Consider the following 19392-nt stretch of genomic DNA (forward strand, 5'->3'; position numbering starts at 1 on the left):
CAAGACAGCGCCCACGCCCGAGGCCGCCGGGGGCCTCCTGGGGGGCGACGGCGAGCGGCCGAAGGCGTCGTCGCCTTCGAGGCTGTCGCCGAGCATCGGAAAGCTGGCGATCTTTGCGGAAAAAAAGGGAAAGCTGGCGAAATAAAGACCAATTTGGAAATAAAAATGGAAAATGTTTCCAAATAAACCAAGTTTGAGGCCGAGAAATCCGAGTTTCGCCGCAAAATGGCGTTTTGGAATTGTCGAGTGGTGCAGAAAACCTGAACTGCGAGACTCCGCGCCCGTTCAACTCCGCCAAACTCCAGAACCTGCAAGTCTTCCGCGGAAACAAACGCAAATTCAATTTTACTTCGTCAAAAAATAATAAATTAATTCTTCAGAGTTCATTTCAGTGGCTGGAAGGAGCTGGAAAGCCGCCGCGGCTCCAGCATGCACGCCGACGCAGGGGCCCCAGCCCCAGCGGAACTTTCTGAATTTTAAACAAGACTGCGGAATAAAAGTGATTTAAATTCGAATTTTTTTGTTTTTTGTGCAGTTTCAAGAAAATAATTCAACTTTTTGCATTCATCGCGGCTTTCTCTCGCCCCCCGCCGAGGCACTTCCCGGGGAAGCTGGGATGATCTCAGTGCCTGGGGGCCTTCCTAAGCCAATTAAGTACTTTTTCGTTTCTTTTTTTCTTCTCTTTTCTTTATTTCCGAGTGCTTTCCGGTGTATTGACTTCAAGTTCCGGCCGCGGGGGCAATCTGCATGCCCACTCCACTCGCGTCTGAATCCCGCAGAACCAGTGGTCTCTCCTGCGTTTTGCCTCCCCCTGACGTTCAAAAGAAGAGAAAATCCAATTAAATGCGTTTTTAATTCAAATTCTGCAGGGCCAAAAGGACCAGAAAGCGAGGAAGCAGCAGCAGCAGCAGCAGCAGCAGCAGCAGCAGCAGCGGCAGCAGCAGCAGCAGCAGGCGGTGGGGGCGGGCGGCTGCGCAGTGCGTGCAGCAGCGGAAAACATGAAGTTCACCTTTACTTGAACTTGGGGAGGAGAAGCCAATTTGCTGCAGCAAAAATGGAAAAGAAACAAAAAGAAAAACAAAAAGAAGTTTTATTTCCTTCTCTTCTGAAGCTCGACAGACTTTGCCGATTGCTGCTCTCCAGCGAAAGCTGCGCAGACACCCCAACACAAATCTTGAATAAGGGCCTTTGGACCCACACGATACTTCCCGCGGCCTTTTGTGCCCTCGCGGGGGCCCCCCTGGGGGCCCCCGGAGGGGCCCCTGGGGGCCCCCCGGCCCCTCCGGGGGCCCCCCGAGGGGCCCCCGAGGGGGCCCCCGGAGGGGCCCCCGAGGGGGCCCCCTTGGGGGCCCCCGAGGGGGCCCCTGGGGGGCTTTGTTTGGGGGGAGAAAGTTCGGAAGAGTTGCGGAAAAGAATCAAAAAAGTACTTCAAAATGAAAACAGCAGCGCCGCTTTGCTGCAGCTCTGCTGCGACCTCCTTTCGGAAGCTGTGGGCATTCCCGGGGCGCCGGAGAGGTCTCATCTGCTGCCGCCCAGCGGGCAAGCAGCAGCAGCAGCAGCAGCAGCTGCTGCTGCTGCTGCTGCTGCTGCAGCAGCAGCAGGCGAAGTCCAGAGGGCTGCAGAGAAGCTTCTGGAGCTGCCAGATGATGAAATGATTGTTTTCATTGCCAAACAAATCAAAAGATTTCCCCTCGGGCTGCTGTCCGTGGCCCGCAGCAGACAGCCTGCGGAGCGAGACCTGCTGCACTGGCGAGAAGCTGCTGCTGCTGCTGCTGCTGCTGCTGCAGCGCATGCAGCAAAGCCCACTGACATCTCCGAAGTGCCTTTTATTCCGCAAGTGTTGACAGTTTCTCCCTTTTGGGTGGCGGAGCCGCAGCAGAAGAGGCGCAGCAGCGCCGCTGCGCCGGACTTGCCCGCGAGCCGCCGCCTCGAGGAATCCTTGCGGAAACTGCGGCTTCCGCTGGAAAAGGCGGCCTCAGCAGCAAATAAAAACAAAATTAAAGCAAATTTGCCGCAAATTAATTCCGTTGAAGAGGCAATTACGCCGTTTCCGACCACTTTCTGGCTCTGCAACGACCGGCTCAGTGCGCAGATCTCGGAAGTTGAACTGACGGGGTGGATGAAGGAAATGGAAAACGGACTTTTGGCGCAAGACGAGGATATTCAACTAAAACTTATTCACGATAACATTCGTTTTATTGCACTTCGATGGCTTTTAGTTCCGAAATTCCTGCTTTCGCACTTCTACGCGGCCAACCGCCGCTGCGCGGACTGCAGTGTACGTACACCCGAAGGTCTGATCTTTTCGGACTTGGAAAAGATGAACCGAAAGGGCTGCGACTCGAAGGAAGCCGAAGCGCCGGAGCAAACGGAAGAGACCAGTGGTCTTTTTGAAAAGGAAAAAGAAGCAGAAGAACTGAATAAGTGCAGCAAATGTTTGCTCTGCTGCTGCCGGCTCTGCAGACTCATGCAGTGCCTCCGACTGCGCGGCATGGGCGGCCTTTTGAACTTCTGCAGAATCCGCTGCCTCCACATGCAATATGCCTATCATTTGGTGTGCCCGACGACTCTGGGAAATATGATGGACGAATTGTTCAAACTTCACTTGCAAACTGAATAAATTTGAAAAGATTTGAAGTCCAAACTGGCACAGACGCTGCAGACTGGGGCTTCGGGCGCGCGGCTAGGCTGGCTCTGCACTAATGGACTTCTTTTGCGCTATAAAGAAAACTAAAAACTATTTAATTCATCTTTTTCAAATTAACTGCTGCTAAGTCTGCGGCTGCTGTACTCGCCCTCGGGCAAACGAGGCGTCTCAGTGAGACACCAGGCTGTGGCCGGGGGCTCTTCTGGAAAATCTGAATATTAATTGAATTCGATTTCCTTCATTGCAAAAATCAATTTGCATTTATTATTTGTTAATTTATTCATTATTTTAGGATGTTTGAAGCATATGTGCTGTGCTGCTTGCTGCTGCTGATCAGCTGGCCAGCATGCGCAGCCGCTGGCGCGGAGGCCGCAAGACGGGGGTGGCTGGGAAGGGATTTCGCGGGTAAAAATGCAATAAAATTGAATTTCTGAATTTAATTCAACAAATTAAAACATTAATTTATTAAAAAAAAGAAAAAGAGCGAAAATTTAACTGCGCTTTCCCCCCGCCCCTCGCAGACGTCGCTGCCGAGTGACTGTCGGCCACGGGGGTGGAAATGCGAAACACTGCGAGATTTCGACAGTTAATCTGAATTAAAAGACTTATTATTATTATTATTATTATTAATTATTTTGTGCATTTTTGAGGAGTTTTTAGCCGCGCGAAAACCTAAATGAGGGTTTATTTCCCCGCGCTTTCCCCCTCCCGCGGCTCCCCCTCGGCCGGCTGTTTTCCGCGAAAAACCCGCGGATTTTGCAAATGAATTTTTTAATTTGTTTTATTTGTTCAATTCATTTCATTTAATCCCAAAATCGATGAGCTTTCCCGAGGAAAAGCCGCTGTTTGGCGGCCCGCTGTTGGAAGGAAACCTGTGGGGTTCTGCACTATCTGAAACGGAGGTAAAAGCGGAAAAAGAAGTCGAAATTGAATTAAATCTCTCCAAACTTCCTTCTTTTTGCTGCATGCAACAAAACAAATCCTTTTTATTATTATTTTCGCATTTATTTCTCTCATTTCCCTCATTTGTTGCATTCAAGAAACAGTTCAGCAGCAATTCAAGAAATTCAAAAGTTGAATTGCGGCTGCAGCAGCAAAACGCACTCCTCCGGGCTCAAACTGAACGAATTCAATTCAATTCAGTTTAATTTAATTAATTTAATCAAATTAAATTAAATTAAATTAAATTAAATTAAATTAAATTAAATTAAATTAAATTGATTAAATTAATCAAAATGGTCCAGTAAATGCAATTCCTCAGTTCAGTCCTGCGCCGCCAGGAGGATCTTCTCGAAACTGAAGACGGCACTTCTTTGAATTCCTCTTCTTCTGCGGAAAGAGAAATAAAAGACTTTTTTGCAAATAAAGAAATTGAAATAATAAAAAGAAATAAAAAAGAAAAAACACAAAAAGAAAAAAATAAAAAAAAACACAAAAAAAACCACCACCTCCACGCACTACAAAATGAAACGCCGTGAGCCCCACAGCAGCAAAATTTAATAATGCTAACAAATGCAATTTCAGCATTTGGAGCTTCGTGCTGCTGCTGCTGCTGCTGCCCTTCTTGCTGCTGCTGCTGCTGCTGCTGCTGCTGCTGCTGCTGCTGCAATCGTTGCTGGTGCTGCTGCAGTGGCTAATACTGCTGCTGCAACTTCTGTTTCCTCATTTGTGTGCTCTTTTAATGAGTTTTCTGCTGCTGTTGTTGCTGCTGCTGCTGCTGTTGCTGCTGCTGCTGCTATTGTTGCTTCTGCTGTTGCAGCTGCTTTTGTTTCTCCTGCTGCTGTGGCTGCTGCTATTGTTGCTGCTGCTATTGTTGCTGCTGCTGCTGTTGCTGCTGCTTCTGCGTGTGTTGCCTTGCTGCTTCTCGTTGCCTCTTTTACTGCGATTGCTGCTTTTTTGCCGTTGCTGCTGCTGCTGCTGCTGCTGCTGCTGCTCTTGCTGCTGTTCCTGCTGTTGTTGCTGCTGCTGTTTTTGGTGTTCTCGCTGCTGCTGCTCTCTTGCTGCCGCCACAGCAGCAGCTTCCTCTTGGCCCTGCGCTGCCTTTTATTTATTTTAACTTTATTTTTTATTTTTGAATTTATAAAATAAAATTTATTTAATTTTTCTTTTTTCTCTTCAGCACGAATTTCAGGGCCACTTTGTCTGCAATGGAAGCAGAAGAGAACACTCTCACAGAGCTGCAGGTTTGGCCCTTTACACTTTTGAATCTGCTCTCTTCTAAACCCTAAACCCTAAACCCTAAACCCTAAACCCTCGAGGCGAACACTCAGAGGGGTGCTTCTGCAAAGCACTGCCCAAATGGCATTCGCCACGATTGGGAGAACCCGACTTTTTCAATTTCAGGCTTTATTGATTAGGGTTTAGGGTTTAGGGTTTAGGGTTTAGGGTTTAGGGTTTAGGGTTTAGGGTTTGGATTTTGTTGTTTGCTGCTGCGCTGCTTCAGAGCGCGTTGGAAGCTGACAGGCGAAATCACCGCCTTGAGGCTCAGCTAATTATTTTGCAAAAAAAGTTTGTCTCAAATCTAAGCTTTAGGGTTTAGGGTTTAGGGTTTAGGGTTTAGGGTTTAGGGTTTAGGGTTTAGGGTTTGATGGGGGCGAAATCCTTACCAGCGTAGCAGCACGAGAATTTCAGCACTAGGGTTTCGAAGTATGGTCAATTACACTGAAACTTCAGGATCAAGCGCTTACGACTTAGGGTTTAGGGTTTAGGGTTTAGGGTTTAGGGTTTAGGGTTTAGGGTTTAGGGTTTGGGGTGTACAGACACCAGGCTGAGCTGTCTGCGCTGCGGCAAGCAGCAACGGAAGAAGTTCTTTTCATTTCTAAAAAACTCAAAAATGCAGAAGCAGCACTTTCGAGGATTCGGGAGATTGAAGTGAACGAGCAGCAGCTCTTTCTGTGCGCCAAACCCCCACAAACCCTAAACCCTAAACCCTAAACCCTAACCCCTAAACCCTAAACCCTAAATTTTAAACTCTAAACCCTAAACCCTAGGTGCTGGTCAAGGGGGGCGCCACAGTGCGATGGCCTGCAGCTTCAGCGCCTTTGACTTTAAATAACTCGAATACTCTAAACCCTAAACCCTAAACCCTAAACCCTAAACCCTAAACCCTAATAGGGCCTTTAGCGAAGGAGCGTTTTCGCTAGCCGACTATGATGAATAATAAAGAAACGAACCTCCAACTCCATTCACTTTATTTATTTATTTATTTATTTATTTATTTATTTATTTATTTATTTATTTATTTATTTATTATTTCAGAAATCTGGAAATAACAAATGAAAAATATGAAGAACTTAAACTGCTGCCCCCCAGCAGTTTGTCGCTGCAGGATTTTGTCAAGATGAAGGCGAGCCTATTTATTTATTTATTTATTTATTTTTAAATTAATTAATTAATTAAATTAATTAATTAAATTAATTAATTAATTAAATTAATTAAATTAAATAATTAAATTAATTAAATTAATTAATTTAATTATTTAATTTGTTTATTTTTTGTTTAGGCCCATGAGATGGTAATGCCGTACAAAGAAAAGCAGCGACAGCTGGAACAAGAAATATATGACCTCACGTGAGATTTTGCTGCTGCTGCTGCTGCAATTGTTGCTGCTGCTGCTGCTGCTGCTGCAGTTGTTGCTGCTGTTGCTGCTGCTGCTGCAGTTGTTGTTGCTGCTGTTGCTGCAATTGTTGTTGTTGCTGCTGCTGCTGCTGCAGTTGTTGTTGTTGCTGCTGCTGCTGCTGCAGTTGTTGCTGCTGTTGCTGCTGCTGCTGCAGTTGTTGCTGCTGTTGCTGCTGCTGCTGCAGTTGTTGTTGCTGCTGTTGTTGCCGCTGTTGCTTCTGCTGCTGCTGTTGGTGCTGCAGCGTCTGCTGCTGCTACCATTGTTGCTGCTGCTTCTGCTGCTACTGTGGTTGCTGCTTCTGCTGCTGCTGCTGCTTTTGCTTCTTATTCTTTTTCTACTGCTGCTGCTGTTGCTGCTGCTGCTGCTGCTGCTGCTGGAGATCTTGCCCCAATAATACAAGCTGAGGTGTATAGGGAAGCTTCTAGCAGCTTGGCGCCCGAACGCTAGACCCTAAACCCTAAACCCTAAACCCTAAACCCTAAACCCTAAACCCTAAACCCTAATCATCTTGCTTTTATTTTTGCATCAGCAATGCCTTTGAAGAAAAGAAATGCGAGAATTGTGATTTGCTTTCGCAAGAAGTACAAACGCTACAGGTAAACCCCCAAACCCTAAACCCTAGACTCTAAACCCTAAACCCTAGCCCTAAACCCTTGCCCTAAACCCTAACCCTAAACACTAATATATGAAATAAGATCTCGAGCACGCAACTGAGACCTCTTAAAGGATTCAAAGCTCGATGCTCATCGTTTTGGGCCTATACTCTAGGGTTTAGGGTTTAGGGTTTAGGGCTTAGGTTTAGGGTTTAGGGTTTAGGGCTTATGTTTAGGGTTTAGGGTTTAGGGTTTAGGGTTTAGAGCTTAGGGTTTCGGGCTTAGGATTTGAGGGTTTGTAGGAAGCTCTGGCAGCAATGGAGAAAGACATTCAGCTCGAGCCTGAAGAGATAAGGCGAGTCAAAACCCTAAACCCTAAACCCTAAACCCTAAACCCTCGGCCCTAAACCCTAAGCCGTGCGCCCCCAAATTCAGCCCCTACGCTTCTAAGCTGCGGCTGCGAACCCCTAACCCTAAACCCTAAACCCTAAACCCTAAACCCTAAACCCTAGGTGTGATTTGGTTCTGTTCTTGACATTTATTCTTCTTCAGAAATGAGAACTCTGAGGAAGCCAAAGAGGCTGAGGTAACTTTTGCTGCTTCTCTTTGCCACCTAGCCAATTAAGAAGAGGGGGCTAGTAAACCCTAAACCCTTTTTTAGGGTTTGCGTGGCTGCCGCAGGCTGCAGGAGAGGCGCAGACAAAGGAGCCTTCGGCAGAAGCAACCGAAAAAAAGAAAGCAAGCCCCAAACACTTTCAATTAATTAATTAATTGGTTTATTTATGAATTAATAAATATAATAATAATAATAATAATAATAATAATAATAATAATAATAATAATAAATATATATATTTATTATTATTATTATTATTATTATATTGCATGCTGAGCGTCTCGTGTTGAAGTTCCGATTTTGAATTATTTGGTGGTTTTGGGGTGGAATTTGCTTCTTTTAATTCGATTTCTTCGGAATTAAAACAATAATTGCATTTTAATTGCATTTTAATTGCATTTTAATTCTTTTTTATCTCAAAAAAGTCCAAAATCGGGAAAAAATGAGAGCTTTCCGCGCGGCGGGTCTGCTGCGCCGCAGGCCGAGCTGCAGATACACCTGAAAAAAGCCCAAGACAAAATCCACTTTTTGGAAAAAGAAATTCAAAAATTAAAAACAGAAACAAAAACAAATACTTTTAAACTTGCTGCGGAGCACCAAAGCCAGCTGCTGCGCCTGCATGCACAGGCGAGACCACGATTTAGGGTTTAGGGTTTAGGGTTTAGGGTTTGGGGTTTAGGGTTTGGGGTTTAGGGTTTGGGGTTTAGGGTTTGGGGTTTGGGGTTTGGGGTTGAGCCGTTAATGCTTAGGAATAAGGGGGAAGAACTTTGCGGTTCGTGTTTATTGTTTATGGCCTAGGGTTTGGAATCTAGGGTTTAGTTAGGGTTTAGGGTTTAGGGTTTAGGGTTTAGGGTTTAGGGTTTAGGGTTTGTGTTCAGCACGAGGCGGAAAAGAAAGTGCTGCAAAGCGAGTTGGAATTCAAATTTAAATCTCAAGAAGAACAAATTCAGCGAAAAGCAGAAAAAGACCTGCTGCAGTACAAACTCCAAGTAACCCTAAACCCTAAACCCTAAACCCTAAACCCTAAACCCTAAACCCTAAAGCCTCGAGCCAAACCCTAAACCCTAGACAATAGTCACTATAAGCTAAATCCCAAACCCTCACATTGGGAGTGAGGGCTCTAATTATGATATCTGCTAATTACAGCCCTTTGTCTAAACCCTAGTCTTAAACCCTAAACCCTAATCTTAAACCCTAAACCCTAATTCTAAACCCTTAAACCCTCGCCACAAACCCTCGCCCTAAACCCTCAAACCCTAACCCTAAACCCTTGGGAAAACCCCGCGTCTGCGTAGCTGCAGCACCAAGCGACCTAACCCCAAACCCCAAACCCTAAACCCTAAACCCTAAACCCTAAACCCTAAACCCTAAACCCTAGGGGCTTTGGGGTGTATGTACAGCTGGACGCTGCGGAGACAAAGGCGGAAAGTTTGGAAGTGAAATATCATCATTCTGAAACTCGATATGAGGCAAGACTTTATTTATTTATTTTTATTATTTATTAAATATTAATTTATTTATTTATTTATTTATTATTTATTATTTATTATTTATTATTTATTATTTATTATTTATTCGTTTTCTTATTTTTTTACTTATTTTATTTGTTTGTTTATTTATTCATTGTTTATTATTTATTTGTTTAGTTATTTTATTTACTTGTTTATTTATGAATTATTTATTATCTATTTATTTACTTACTTATTCATTTATTTAATTTATTTATTTATTCATTTATTTAGTTATTTACTTATTTTATTTATCCATTATTTTATTTTATTTTATTTATTTCATTGTATTTATTTATTTATTTATTTTCAGTTGTTTGTCATTTGTTGTTTATTGGCGCTGCTGCTTCTCCAGTTGGCCAAATAAATAAATAAATAAATATATTAAATAAATAAATAAATAAATAAATAAATAAATAAATAAATAAATAAATAAATAATAAATAAAAACAATAAATAAATAAATAATTTAAATAATTTGAATAATTGATTTCTTCAGGAAGTTGCTTCTGCACTTTGCAAAACGCATGCAGCCCATCAAGAGTCTCTCGCGAAGCTTTCAGCTCAGGTTCAAATTTAGGGTTTAGGGTTTAGGGTTTAGGGTTTAGGGTTTAGGGTTTAGGGTTTAAGATTTAGGGTTTAGGGTTTAGGGTTTGGGGCTTAGGGTTTGCGCTGAAGAAGCAGCAGCGGGGAAACCAGGGTTCAGCTGTTTACTTGCAGTGCTAGGGGTTAAGGGTCTTGGGCCTAGGGTTTAGGGTTTAGGGTTTAGGGTTTAGGGTTTAGGGTTTAGGGTTTTGCTTGCAGCTGCAGCTGAGCGCTGCTGAGCTGCAGAAAATGAAAATTGCTTTTGAGGCTTCGAAAGAAGAAAAGGAAAAAAACGAAGACGAAATAAAACAATTGAAAGAAGAGCTGCAGGCCACGCAGCACGTAAACCCTAAACCCTAAACCCTAAACCCTAAACCCTAAACCCTAAACCTAGGCCGTAGTTAAGTTTTAGTATTTAATTCACTTTAAAAGTATATAAATAATTTTATTTATTTGTATCTTTTTTTCTGTCTTTCAGCCTATCAGGTGTACGCACACCTGGGCTCAAAGAGATCTGTTTATATCACACTGAACTTTAGGGTTTAGGGTTTAGGGTTTAAGGGTTTAGGGTTTAGGGTTTAGAGTTTGCGGTTCCGGGCCTGGGCTTTGGGGCTTAGCGTGCAGAGCGGAGGGTTTAGGGTTTGGGGTTTCTGAGGCTTGGGCCCCAGGTCTTGGGGCAAAAAGTGTCTAGCAGGTTTAAGGTTTAGGGTTTAGGGTTTAGGGTTTAGGGTTTAGGGTTTAGTGCGGCTGTTTAGGACTTGGAAGAGTCTGAAAAGAAAGCAAAAGAAGAAATGGTTTTGCTGCAAGAACTGAAAATAGAACTTGCAGCTTTTCAGAGGTTTGATGAAAGACTCGAACAGTGCTTCACCATGATCGTCGAGTCCGGTAACCCTAAACCCTAAACCCTAAACCCTAAACCCTAAACCCTAATTCCGATATCCAGAGTAGCCCGTAAACGCTACGAGACACTAAACCCTATTAAACCCTTAACCGTACCAGATCCTAAACCCTTCTAAATCCTAAACCCTACTGGACTTCAAACCCTACTAAACCCTAAACCCTACTAAACCCTAAACCCTACTACTAAACCCTAAACCCTCCTAAACCCTACTAAACCTGAATGCTGGAGAATAAACGCTGATAAGCCCTAAAAGGTAAAGCTTAAGCCCCACAAAACCCTAAACTTCGCTAAACCCTAAACCCTAAACCCTCGTAAACCCTAGACGCTGAACTCTTGAGCTGAAATGCTAAGCCCGTAGCCCTAAACCCTAAACCCTAAACCCTAGCTCCTTCACTTCCGGCTTTTCTCTCTTTTAATTGCTAAAGTATTTATTTAATTGTTAAATTAATTTATTTGTTTTTACTTTCTCCCATCTTTTGCTGCTGCGCAAGTTTGCTGCTGCGGCTGCGGAGCTGGGGTGTACGTACACCTCAGAAGGCCGGCGCGGCGGCGGTCGATCTTTTCCGATTTTTTTCATTTTTTTGAATTTAAAAGCCGAATTAGTGAAATAAAACATTTTAATTCCGTTTAATTCATTATTTGGGATTCAAAATGGTGCATTTAGTTGCATTTGGCGGTTTATTTTCCGGAATTTGGACTTCTTTCCGCAGAAACGCCCCCCAGCCAAGAACTCGTTGCCCCTTTTCTCAACTTGAAAATCCCCGGCTATAAACTGCTGCATAAAACCTTCAATTTGGCCTCGAGGCTTTTTGCTTTAAATCAAAAGTTCAAAAAAGTGGAAGTGAGCCTTTAAAGCAATTAAACCAATTAAAATAATGATTTAATGGATAAATGGCAATTAAATCCATTAAAATAATGATTTAATGGATAAATGGCAATTAAATTAGTTAAAATAATGATTTAATGGATAAATGGCAATTAAATTAATTAAAATAATGATTTAATGGATAAATGGCAATTAAATAAGTTAAAATAATGATTTAATGGATAAATGGCAATTAAATCAATTAATTAATAATTAATTTAACAAAAGCTTTTTAAATTCTTCATTAAAATCACCAAATTAGCGAAAAAATCAGAAAATTAATGGAAGTAATGATTAAATTAGGGAAAATTGTAATTGAATAATTTAAATAAAAATTAAATGAATGAAAAGATATTTAAATAAATGAAAAGAATTTTAAAATAAATGAAAAGGATTAAAAAGTAAATCGAAATGATTAAAAAATAAATGAAAATGGTAATAGAAGAAGAATGAAAATGATAAAAAGGAAAAGATGATTTAAGTGATTAAAAGTGATTATTAAAAAGAATGGAAATTATAAAAAATAAATCAAAATGATTATTAAAAAGAATGAAAAAATAATTAAAAGAAAGAAAATCATAATAAAAGAATAAAATTAAAAAGACTTGATTAAGCAAAAACAGGAAAAAAGATTTGTTTTGCTTTTCCACATGCCTTTTCAAAGTTTCATTTTAAAAGTAACTTTATTTATTTAATTATTTAATTAATTGATTATTTATTAATTATTTAATTAATTGATTATTTATTTATTTATTTAATTATTTAATTAATTGATTATTTATTTATTTATTTAAATTTGAATTCGAATTTGAATTTAAATTTAAATTTGGATTTAAATTCAAAAAAGAAATTTTTTATTTGCATGCAAAATCCTGGTGTATATTTTTGCATTTTAGAAACAACATGTTTGCTGTACGTACACCGCAATAATAAAACGTTCTTAATTTAATTCAATTTAATTTAATTTAATTTAATTTAATTTAATTTAATTTAATTTAATTTCTTTCATCTTATTTATTTTATTTATTTTATTTTATTTTATTTTGTTTTACTTTATTTTTCTTTTTTTGCGCAAAGTGCACATTGTTCAGGTGTACATACACCGCAGACTGTATTGCATTTTCCAAGTTGTGGATTTTATATTATTAAATATATTTTATTATTATTAAATATATTTTATTATTATTAAATACATTTTAGTATTATTAAACATATTTTATTATTATTAAATACATTTTAGTATTATTAAACATATTTTATTATTATTAAATACATTTTATTATTATTAAATACATTTTATTATTATTAAATATATTTCATTATTATTAAATATATTTTATTATATTTTAAAAACATTTATTTAACATTAATAAATACATTATATAGTGCTGCATTAAATTTGTCAGTTTCGCAGCAAAATGGAATTTATTTCTAAAGTGGAATTTTTTATAAATAAAAAATAATTAATTCTGCAAATTTAAAAGGCTTTTAAAAGCAAAATAAAGACAAAAACAAAGCAGACAAACAATTAAAATCGACACGCCGACTCCTCTTCCTGCTGCTGCTGCTGCTGCTGCTGCTGCTGCTGCTGCTGCTGCTGCTGCTGCTGCTTGCAGACTGAGCTGGAGGCGTCGGAGGCAAAGCGGAAGCAGCTGGCTGCGATGCTGCAGGCGGAGCGCTGCAGCAGCAGCAGCAGCAGCAGCAGCATTTGTTCTTTCCCTGAGCTGCGGGAGCGTTTGCTGCAGCTGCATGCAAGATGCATAGCAGCAGAAGCAGCACTAAAAGAAGAAATAAATAAAAATGAAATGCTGCAGCAGCAAAGAGCAGCGCTTGCCAGCGACCTCAAGAGGTGTCTAGACACCCGAACTGAAATGCAACGCTGCATCGAAGCTGCTGCAACAAACAGCGCATGCATTTGCTGCTGCGTCCTGCAGCAGCAGCAGCAGCAGCAGCAGCAGCAGCTGCAGACGCAGCAGGAGCAGCAGCCAATTCCAAGTGTGGGACAGCAGCTTCAGCAGCAAATGATGCACCAACCGCAGCACATGCAGCGACAGCAGCAGCAGAATCAGCTGCAGCAGCAGCAGGAACAGCTGCAGCAGCTGCAGCAGCAGCAGCAGCAGCAGCAACAGCAGCAGCATTGCCAGCAGCAGCAGCAGCAACTGGCATCGACATCCTTGCTTAAAGCAACACTGCCTTGCCTACAACAGCAGCACTTGCTGCTGAGACACGCGAGCCAGCTGCAGCAGCCTTTTCAGCAGCAGCAGCTTCTGCAACAGCAGCAGCAGCAGCTGCAGCAGCAGCAGCAGCTGCAGCAGCAGCTGCAGCAAGGATGCCCGGTTTATGAAGAGCAAACAAAGGCTAGTACATCTTCTGAAGGGCCAAGCAGCAGCACCACTGCAGCAAGCTGCTGCTTCTCAGGAGCTAACCGCAGCAACAGCAGCAGCAGCTGCAGCAGCAGCTGCAGCAACAGCAGCAAATGCTGCAGCTGCAGCAGCAGCTGCTGCTACAATGTGCCCTCTGCTGAGAGCCATGTGCCAGCTGCAGCAGCAACAGCAGCAGCAACAGCAGCTGCAACAGCAGCAGCAGCAGCAGCAGCAGAAGCAGAAGCAGAAGCTCCTCGGCATCACCACCGAAAGAAATGTAAATTTCATTCCAGACTAATAAGCAAGGAAGAGACAGGAGCTGCTGCTGCTAGTTTTGGTGCTGCTGCTGCTGCTCTGCTGCTGCAGCAGCAGCAGCAGAAGCAAAAACAAGTAGAAGCAATGCAGCACTTACGGTGTACTGACACCGCAAGACACCCAGGCAAGCAGCTGTCTTGCTGCGTTGCTGCTGCTGCTGCTGCTCCTGCTGCTGGCTGCTGCGCTGCTGCAAAAAGCAGCAACTGCTGCTGCAGCTCGAAACCAGCAGCAGCTGCAGCAGCAGCAGCACACAGCAGCAACAACTGCAGCATGTCTGCGTCTTCTGTACCCTAAATAACCCCAAATGCTGCAGCAGCAGCAGCAGCAGCAGCAGCAGCAAAATTTGTTTTCCCTGTTCTTTGCCCAATGCCGCATCTCACTGTGCTTTGCAGCAGCAGCAGCAGCAGCAGCAGAAGCAGACCATGGCAGCAGCAGCACTAACCATAGCAGCAAGCAGCAGCAGCAACCATAGCAGAGAGCATCAGCAGCAACTGCTGCAGCAACTCGCAGTAAAAGCAGCAACAAGTAGAGCAGCAATAAACAGCAGAAGCAGCATCAAATGCTGCCAGCCGATGCAGCACTAGCAGCACTAGCAGCAGCACGAACGGCAGCAGCAGCAGCAGCAGCAGCAGCAGCTGCAGCAGCAGCAGCAGCAGCAAAGTCCAAACTCCAATCTTAGCTCTCAAGAGTTGGATAAAAGGAAAAAATGAAAACGAAAAAAACTGAGGGAAGCCAACGGTGAGTATAAACGAAGCAGAAGGCTTTAACACTGCTGTGCATTTGCTGCTGCTACTGTGCTGAGCACCGCAGCAGCAGCAGCAACTGCTGCTGTAGCTCCAGGAGCAGCTCCAGCAGCTGCTGTTGTAGCTGCTGCAGCTGCTGCTGCAGCAGCTGCTGCAGCAGCAGCAGCAGCTGCTGCTGCTGCTGCTGCTGCTGCAGCCGCTGCGGCACTACTAGAAATGCGCCTCTTTAAAGGAAATGAAGAGCAGCAGAACTGCAGCACAATTGAGCTTTGGAAGCAAAACTAAAATGAAATAATGAAAATGAAGAACAGCCGCTGCTGCTGCTCTCGGGTGTACAGACACCTCGACACTTCTCCAGGTGTCCCGGCACCTTCTCGGGTTGTTTCAGCTGCGCAGGCTGCTGCTGCTGCTGCTGCTCTTGCTGCTGCTGCTGCTGCTGCTGCTCTCGCTGCGGCTGCGGCTTCCGCTGCTGCTGCGCTGCTGCGGCTGCTGCTGGTGTTGCGGCTGCTGCTGCAGCTGCTGCGGCTGCTGCTGCAGCTGCTGCTGCCGCCGCTGCTGCGGCTGCTGTCCTTGTTGCTGCTGCTGCTGCTGCTGCTGCTGCCTTTCCTGCTGCATGCATGCAACTTATTCGGTGGGAAGCAAATTAGTTTGAGGGAAACTTCATTTCGGGTGTACAGGCAAACTTGGCTCTTGAGGTGTACAGACAGCTCGCGGCACTTCAGGTGTATAGGCACCTCCCGGGTGCACTAGGTCCGCATACACCGCAGAGCACTTCAATTAAATTCAAATCAAATTAAATCACTTTTATTATTTCTTTCTTTTTAAATTATAAATCACTTCTCGGCAAATGCATTTAAATCGCTCCTACAGGCCGCCGCACCCTCAAGCATGGCCAAAGGCACTGATGCATAGCTAGCTAGCCACCCAGCTAGCTAGCTAGCCACCCAGCTAGCTGGCTACCCATCTAGCTAGCCAGCTAGCTAGCCACCCATCTAGCTAGCTAGCTAGCCAGCTAGCTAGCTAGCTAGCTGGGCGCTTCACTGAAATCCATCGCGCTCCCCCGCGGCACTGGCTCGCTGGCCGCCCAGAAAGCTGCCTGGCTAGCTGGAACTGCTCAGCTAGCTAGCCAGGCAGCTAGCTGCTGCAGCAGCTCAGCTAGCTAGCCAAGCAGCTAGCTGGTGCAGCAGCTTGCCAGCTAGCCAGCTAGCTAGCTGCTTCCGCTATGCCGCTGGCTAGCTACCTAGCTAGCTAGCTAAGCAGCTAGCCAGCCACTTAGCTAGCTAGGTAAGTAGCTCGCTGGCTAGCTGGGCAGCTCCGTGGCTCACTGGCTAGCTAGCTAGCTAACTGGCCAGCTATGTAGCTAGCTTGCTGCTGAAGCATCGACCCCGTCGCTGCCGCTGCTGCTGCTGCTGCTGCTGCAGCTGCTGCTGCTAGCGCTTATCCCTCCTGCTGCTGCATGCCCTGCACGGCTCCTGCTGCTCCTACGGTTGCTGCTGCTGTTTTAGCTACGGTTGCTGCTGCTGTTGCTGCTACGGTTGCTGCTGCTGCTGCTGTTGTTGCTGCTACGGTTGTTGCTGCTGCGGATGCTGTTGTTGCTGCTACGGTTGCTGCTGCTGCTGCTGCTACTGTTGTTGCTGCTCGGCTGCTGTTCCTGTCGCTGTTGCTACGGTTGCTGCTGCTGCTACGGCTGCTGTTGCTGTTGCTGCTGCTGCTGTTGCTGCTGCTGACGGAAGAAAAAAGAACACTGTTTGTCGGTCATGAGAAGTAGCACTACAAATATTCCCGTTCCACGCTGCCGCTGCTGCTGCTGCCTTTGCTGCTGCTGCTGCTGTCGCAGCTGCTGCAGCGGTTTCCCATGCTGCTGCTGCTGCTGCTGCCGCAGCCGGTGCAGCGGCTTCCGATGCTGCTGCTGCTGCAGCTGCTGCAGCTGCTGCAGCTGTTTCCGATGCTGCTGCTGCTGCTGGTGATTTGCTGCTGCTGCTGCCACTGCTACGTTTGCTGCAGTTGCTGCCTTTGCAGCAAATCCACCGCTCTCTCTCCGGTTGCTGGTTTTGCTGCTGCAGCTTTTGCTGCAGCTTTTGCCGTAGCTTTCGCTGCAGCTTTTGCTGCAGTCCTTGCTGCAGTTTTTGCTGCAGTTTTTGCTGCAGTCCTTGCTGCAGCTTTTGCTGCAGCTTTTGCTGCAGTCCTTGCTGCAGCTTTTGCTGCAGTCCTTGCTGCAATTTTTGCTGCAGTTTTTGCTGCAGCGTTTGCTGCAGCTGCTGCTGCTGTTGCAACTCCTGTTGTTGCTGTTGCAACTGCTGCTGCATTCAGTGCTGCTTCCTTGCTGCTGCTGCTGCAGCTGTTACAGCTGCTGCTGCTTTCCTGCTGCAAGTTTTGCTGCAGTTTATGCTGCCTTCATTACTGCTGCTGCTGCAGCTTTTGCTATCAGCTGCAGATGTTTCTGCTGCAGTTAATGCTGCCGCTCTTGCGGCTGCTGCTGCTGCAGCTTTTGCTGCAGTTCATGCAGCTGCTTCCACTGCTGCAGCGTTTGCTGCAGTTGGCGCTGCTTTTACTGCTGTTGCTGCAGGCAAACCTGCAGTTTCTACTGCTGGCTTTGCTGCTGCTGCTGCTGCTGCTGCTGCCACAACTATTTCCAAAGCGGCTGCTGCTGCCCTTGTTTGGTCCTCTGCTACGGCCTCTTCTCTGCCGCACCTGCTGCATTCCTGCTGCTGCTGCTGCTGTTGCTGCTGCTGCTGCTGCTGCTGCTGCTAGCCCACAGTTACGTAATAGTCCAACGGCTCTCTGACCAGCGCGTTTGCTGCTGCCACTTCTTCAGGCGTGACTCTAAAAGGCAGCACAACGCCTCCCGCGCTGCTGCTGCTGCTGCTGCTGCTGCTGAAATCGCCTGCAGCAGCAGCAGCAGCTGCTGCTGCAGGGCACGTGGGAGAGAAATCCCCTCCGTCCAACTCTGCTACGCTGTACCATTCCCTCAGCATGGAAATAGGAGCCCCCCAGGCAGCAGATGGGTTTGCTGCTGCTGCTGCTGCTGCTGCTGCTGCTGCTGCTGCTTCTGATGCTGCAACTGGTGCTGCTGCAGGTGTCGAGAGCTGTGCAGGTACGGAATCTACCCCTGGAACAGCGCCAGAAGCAGCAGCAGCAGCAGCAGCAGCAGCAGCAGCAGCAGCAGCAGACCTCTGCCTCAAGCCGTAATAGCTGCCATCTTTCTCCCGTGTCTTCTTAGCAGCAAAATGAAAAGGCTGTGGGGTTGCCAGCGGCAGCACAGCAGCACGCCGCAGGAAGCGTTTGCTGCCAGCTTCTCTTTCAAGAGTTCGCTTCCCTCTCTGTCCTGCTGCTGCTGCTGGCGTCCGTGCTGCTGCTGCTGCTGCTGCTGCTGGGGCTGCTGCTGCTGCTGCTGGTGCTGCTGCTGCTGCGCATGCAGCAGCTGGCAGCGAGTACTTGCTGTCTGTCGCGGCATCTGCTGTCACATCCCAGCTACAGAACCCTTTGCTGCTATCGCAGAGCTGCTGCTGCTGCTGTTGCTGCTGCTGCTGCAGTTCGTGCAGCTCTTGCTGCTGCGTCAGGAGAAGTTGTTGCTGCAGCTGCTGCTGCTCGGGCAACGGGAGGTGGTGCTGCTGCATTTGCTGCTGCTGCATCTGCAGCTGGAGTTGGTGCTGCAATTGTTGCTGCTGCAGCTGTTGGTACTGCAATTGCTGTTGCTGCTGCAGCAGCACCTGCTGCTGTTCAGTGTATGTAAGGCTGGGGTTCTGCTGCTGTTGCTGCTGCTGGTGCTGCAGTTGCAGCAGCTGCTGCTCCTGCTGCTGCAGTTGCAGCAGCTGCTGCTCCTGCTGCTGCTGCTGGTCTTTGCCTGTCAAGTAATATGAGCCCACGGGAAGCGCACTTTGAGGGCCAATGAGGACAGAAGAAGGCGGAGCAAAACTTTGCTGCAGCAGCAGCGGCTGCTGCTGCTGCTGCTGCTGCTGCTGCTGCTGCTGACGCTGCTTCTGGGGCTGCTGCTGCTGCAGGTTGATGGCTCCCAGACGCTCGGGGAGGCACAGGAAATCGTCAGCCCCACAAGCAAAGCTGCTGCTGCTGCTGCTGCTGCTGCTGCTGCTGCTGCTGCTGCTGCTACAGACTGTTGGGGATAGAGCATCTGTGGGAATCAACAGCGGGGAAGCAGCAAGGCGGCTCTCGTTGCAGCTGTCGCAAGACAAAGCCGGAGAGACAATAACAGGTGTTGCTGCACCTCCTGCTGCTGCTGCTGCTGCTGCTGCTGCTGCTGCTTTGCTTGCTGCCACAGCCTTGTTTGCTGCTGGTCCTTTGCCTGCTGCTGCTGCCTTGCTTCCTGCTGCAGCTGGTGCATTTGCTGCAGTTCCTGCTGCAGCAGCAGCAGCAGCATCCGCGGCCTCTGAGCTGCCTATACACTCCAGTGCCTTCATGCCTGCCGCTCTAACGCGCATTTCGCCTACAAACAAAAACCCCAAACCCTAAACCCTAAACCCTAAACCCTAAACCCTAAAATCCCAAAAACCCCGAAAGCCTTCAAAGCCCTAGAAGCCCTAAGAACCCCAAAAACCCCACACCCCAAAAACTGCAAACCTTACATCCTGAACCCCACATCCCACACCCCAAACCCTAAACCCCAAACCCTAAACCCTAAA

The 19392-nt window shown here is 46.0% G+C and overlaps 7 protein-coding genes across 7 annotated transcripts in view; 2 read left to right on the plus strand and 5 right to left on the minus strand.

Annotated features, from left to right (window-relative positions):
• Positions 1 to 96, minus strand: part of ENH_00064940 (S1 RNA-binding domain containing protein, putative) — a gene marked incomplete at both ends in the record, with an annotated part of 2177 nt that extends 2081 nt beyond the window's left edge. The window contains one exon of the mRNA XM_013582222.1: positions 1 to 96. This exon is cut by the window's left edge and continues 45 nt beyond it. Coding sequence (XP_013437676.1) covers positions 1 to 96 — 96 coding nt within the window.
• Positions 97 to 1054: 958 nt separating this feature from the next.
• On the plus strand, positions 1055 to 2620 carry ENH_00064950 (hypothetical protein, conserved; the record flags this gene model as incomplete). Its single annotated transcript, XM_013582223.1, has 1 exon — positions 1055 to 2620. One exon carries the CDS (start codon positions 1055 to 1057, stop codon positions 2618 to 2620), a length of 1566 nt encoding a protein of 521 aa, XP_013437677.1.
• A 1547-nt stretch (positions 2621 to 4167) lies between these two features.
• On the minus strand, positions 4168 to 6526 carry ENH_00064960 (hypothetical protein; the record flags this gene model as incomplete). Its single annotated transcript, XM_013582224.1, has 2 exons — positions 4168 to 4647; positions 6218 to 6526. The coding sequence occupies 2 exons, from the start codon at positions 6524 to 6526 to the stop codon at positions 4168 to 4170; spliced, it is 789 nt and encodes a 262-aa protein (XP_013437678.1).
• A 3291-nt stretch (positions 6527 to 9817) lies between these two features.
• Positions 9818 to 14596, plus strand: ENH_00064970 (hypothetical protein, conserved; the record flags this gene model as incomplete). The annotated part of the gene is made up of 5 exons (XM_013582225.1): positions 9818 to 9910; positions 10324 to 10453; positions 11180 to 11310; positions 12951 to 14087; positions 14228 to 14596. 5 exons carry the CDS (start codon positions 9818 to 9820, stop codon positions 14594 to 14596), a joined length of 1860 nt encoding a protein of 619 aa, XP_013437679.1.
• Positions 14597 to 15139: 543 nt separating this feature from the next.
• On the minus strand, positions 15140 to 15370 carry ENH_00064980 (hypothetical protein; the record flags this gene model as incomplete). Its single annotated transcript, XM_013582226.1, has 1 exon — positions 15140 to 15370. The coding sequence occupies one exon, from the start codon at positions 15368 to 15370 to the stop codon at positions 15140 to 15142; it is 231 nt and encodes a 76-aa protein (XP_013437680.1).
• Positions 15371 to 16377: 1007 nt separating this feature from the next.
• ENH_00064990 (hypothetical protein) lies at positions 16378 to 17061 on the minus strand (the record flags this gene model as incomplete). Its single annotated transcript, XM_013582227.1, has 1 exon — positions 16378 to 17061. The coding sequence occupies one exon, from the start codon at positions 17059 to 17061 to the stop codon at positions 16378 to 16380; it is 684 nt and encodes a 227-aa protein (XP_013437681.1).
• Positions 17062 to 17253: 192 nt separating this feature from the next.
• ENH_00065000 (hypothetical protein, conserved) lies at positions 17254 to 19191 on the minus strand (the record flags this gene model as incomplete). Its single annotated transcript, XM_013582228.1, is given in 3 exon segments — positions 17254 to 17502; positions 17506 to 17675; positions 17730 to 19191. Coding segments are annotated over 3 exon segments (1881 nt in total).
• Between the last annotated feature and the right edge of the window lie 201 nt (positions 19192 to 19392).

Source organism: Eimeria necatrix, genomic scaffold (assembly GCF_000499385.1).
Source record: "Eimeria necatrix Houghton genomic scaffold, Enh_scaff598, whole genome shotgun sequence".
NCBI classification, from domain to species: domain Eukaryota; phylum Apicomplexa; class Conoidasida; order Eucoccidiorida; family Eimeriidae; genus Eimeria; species Eimeria necatrix.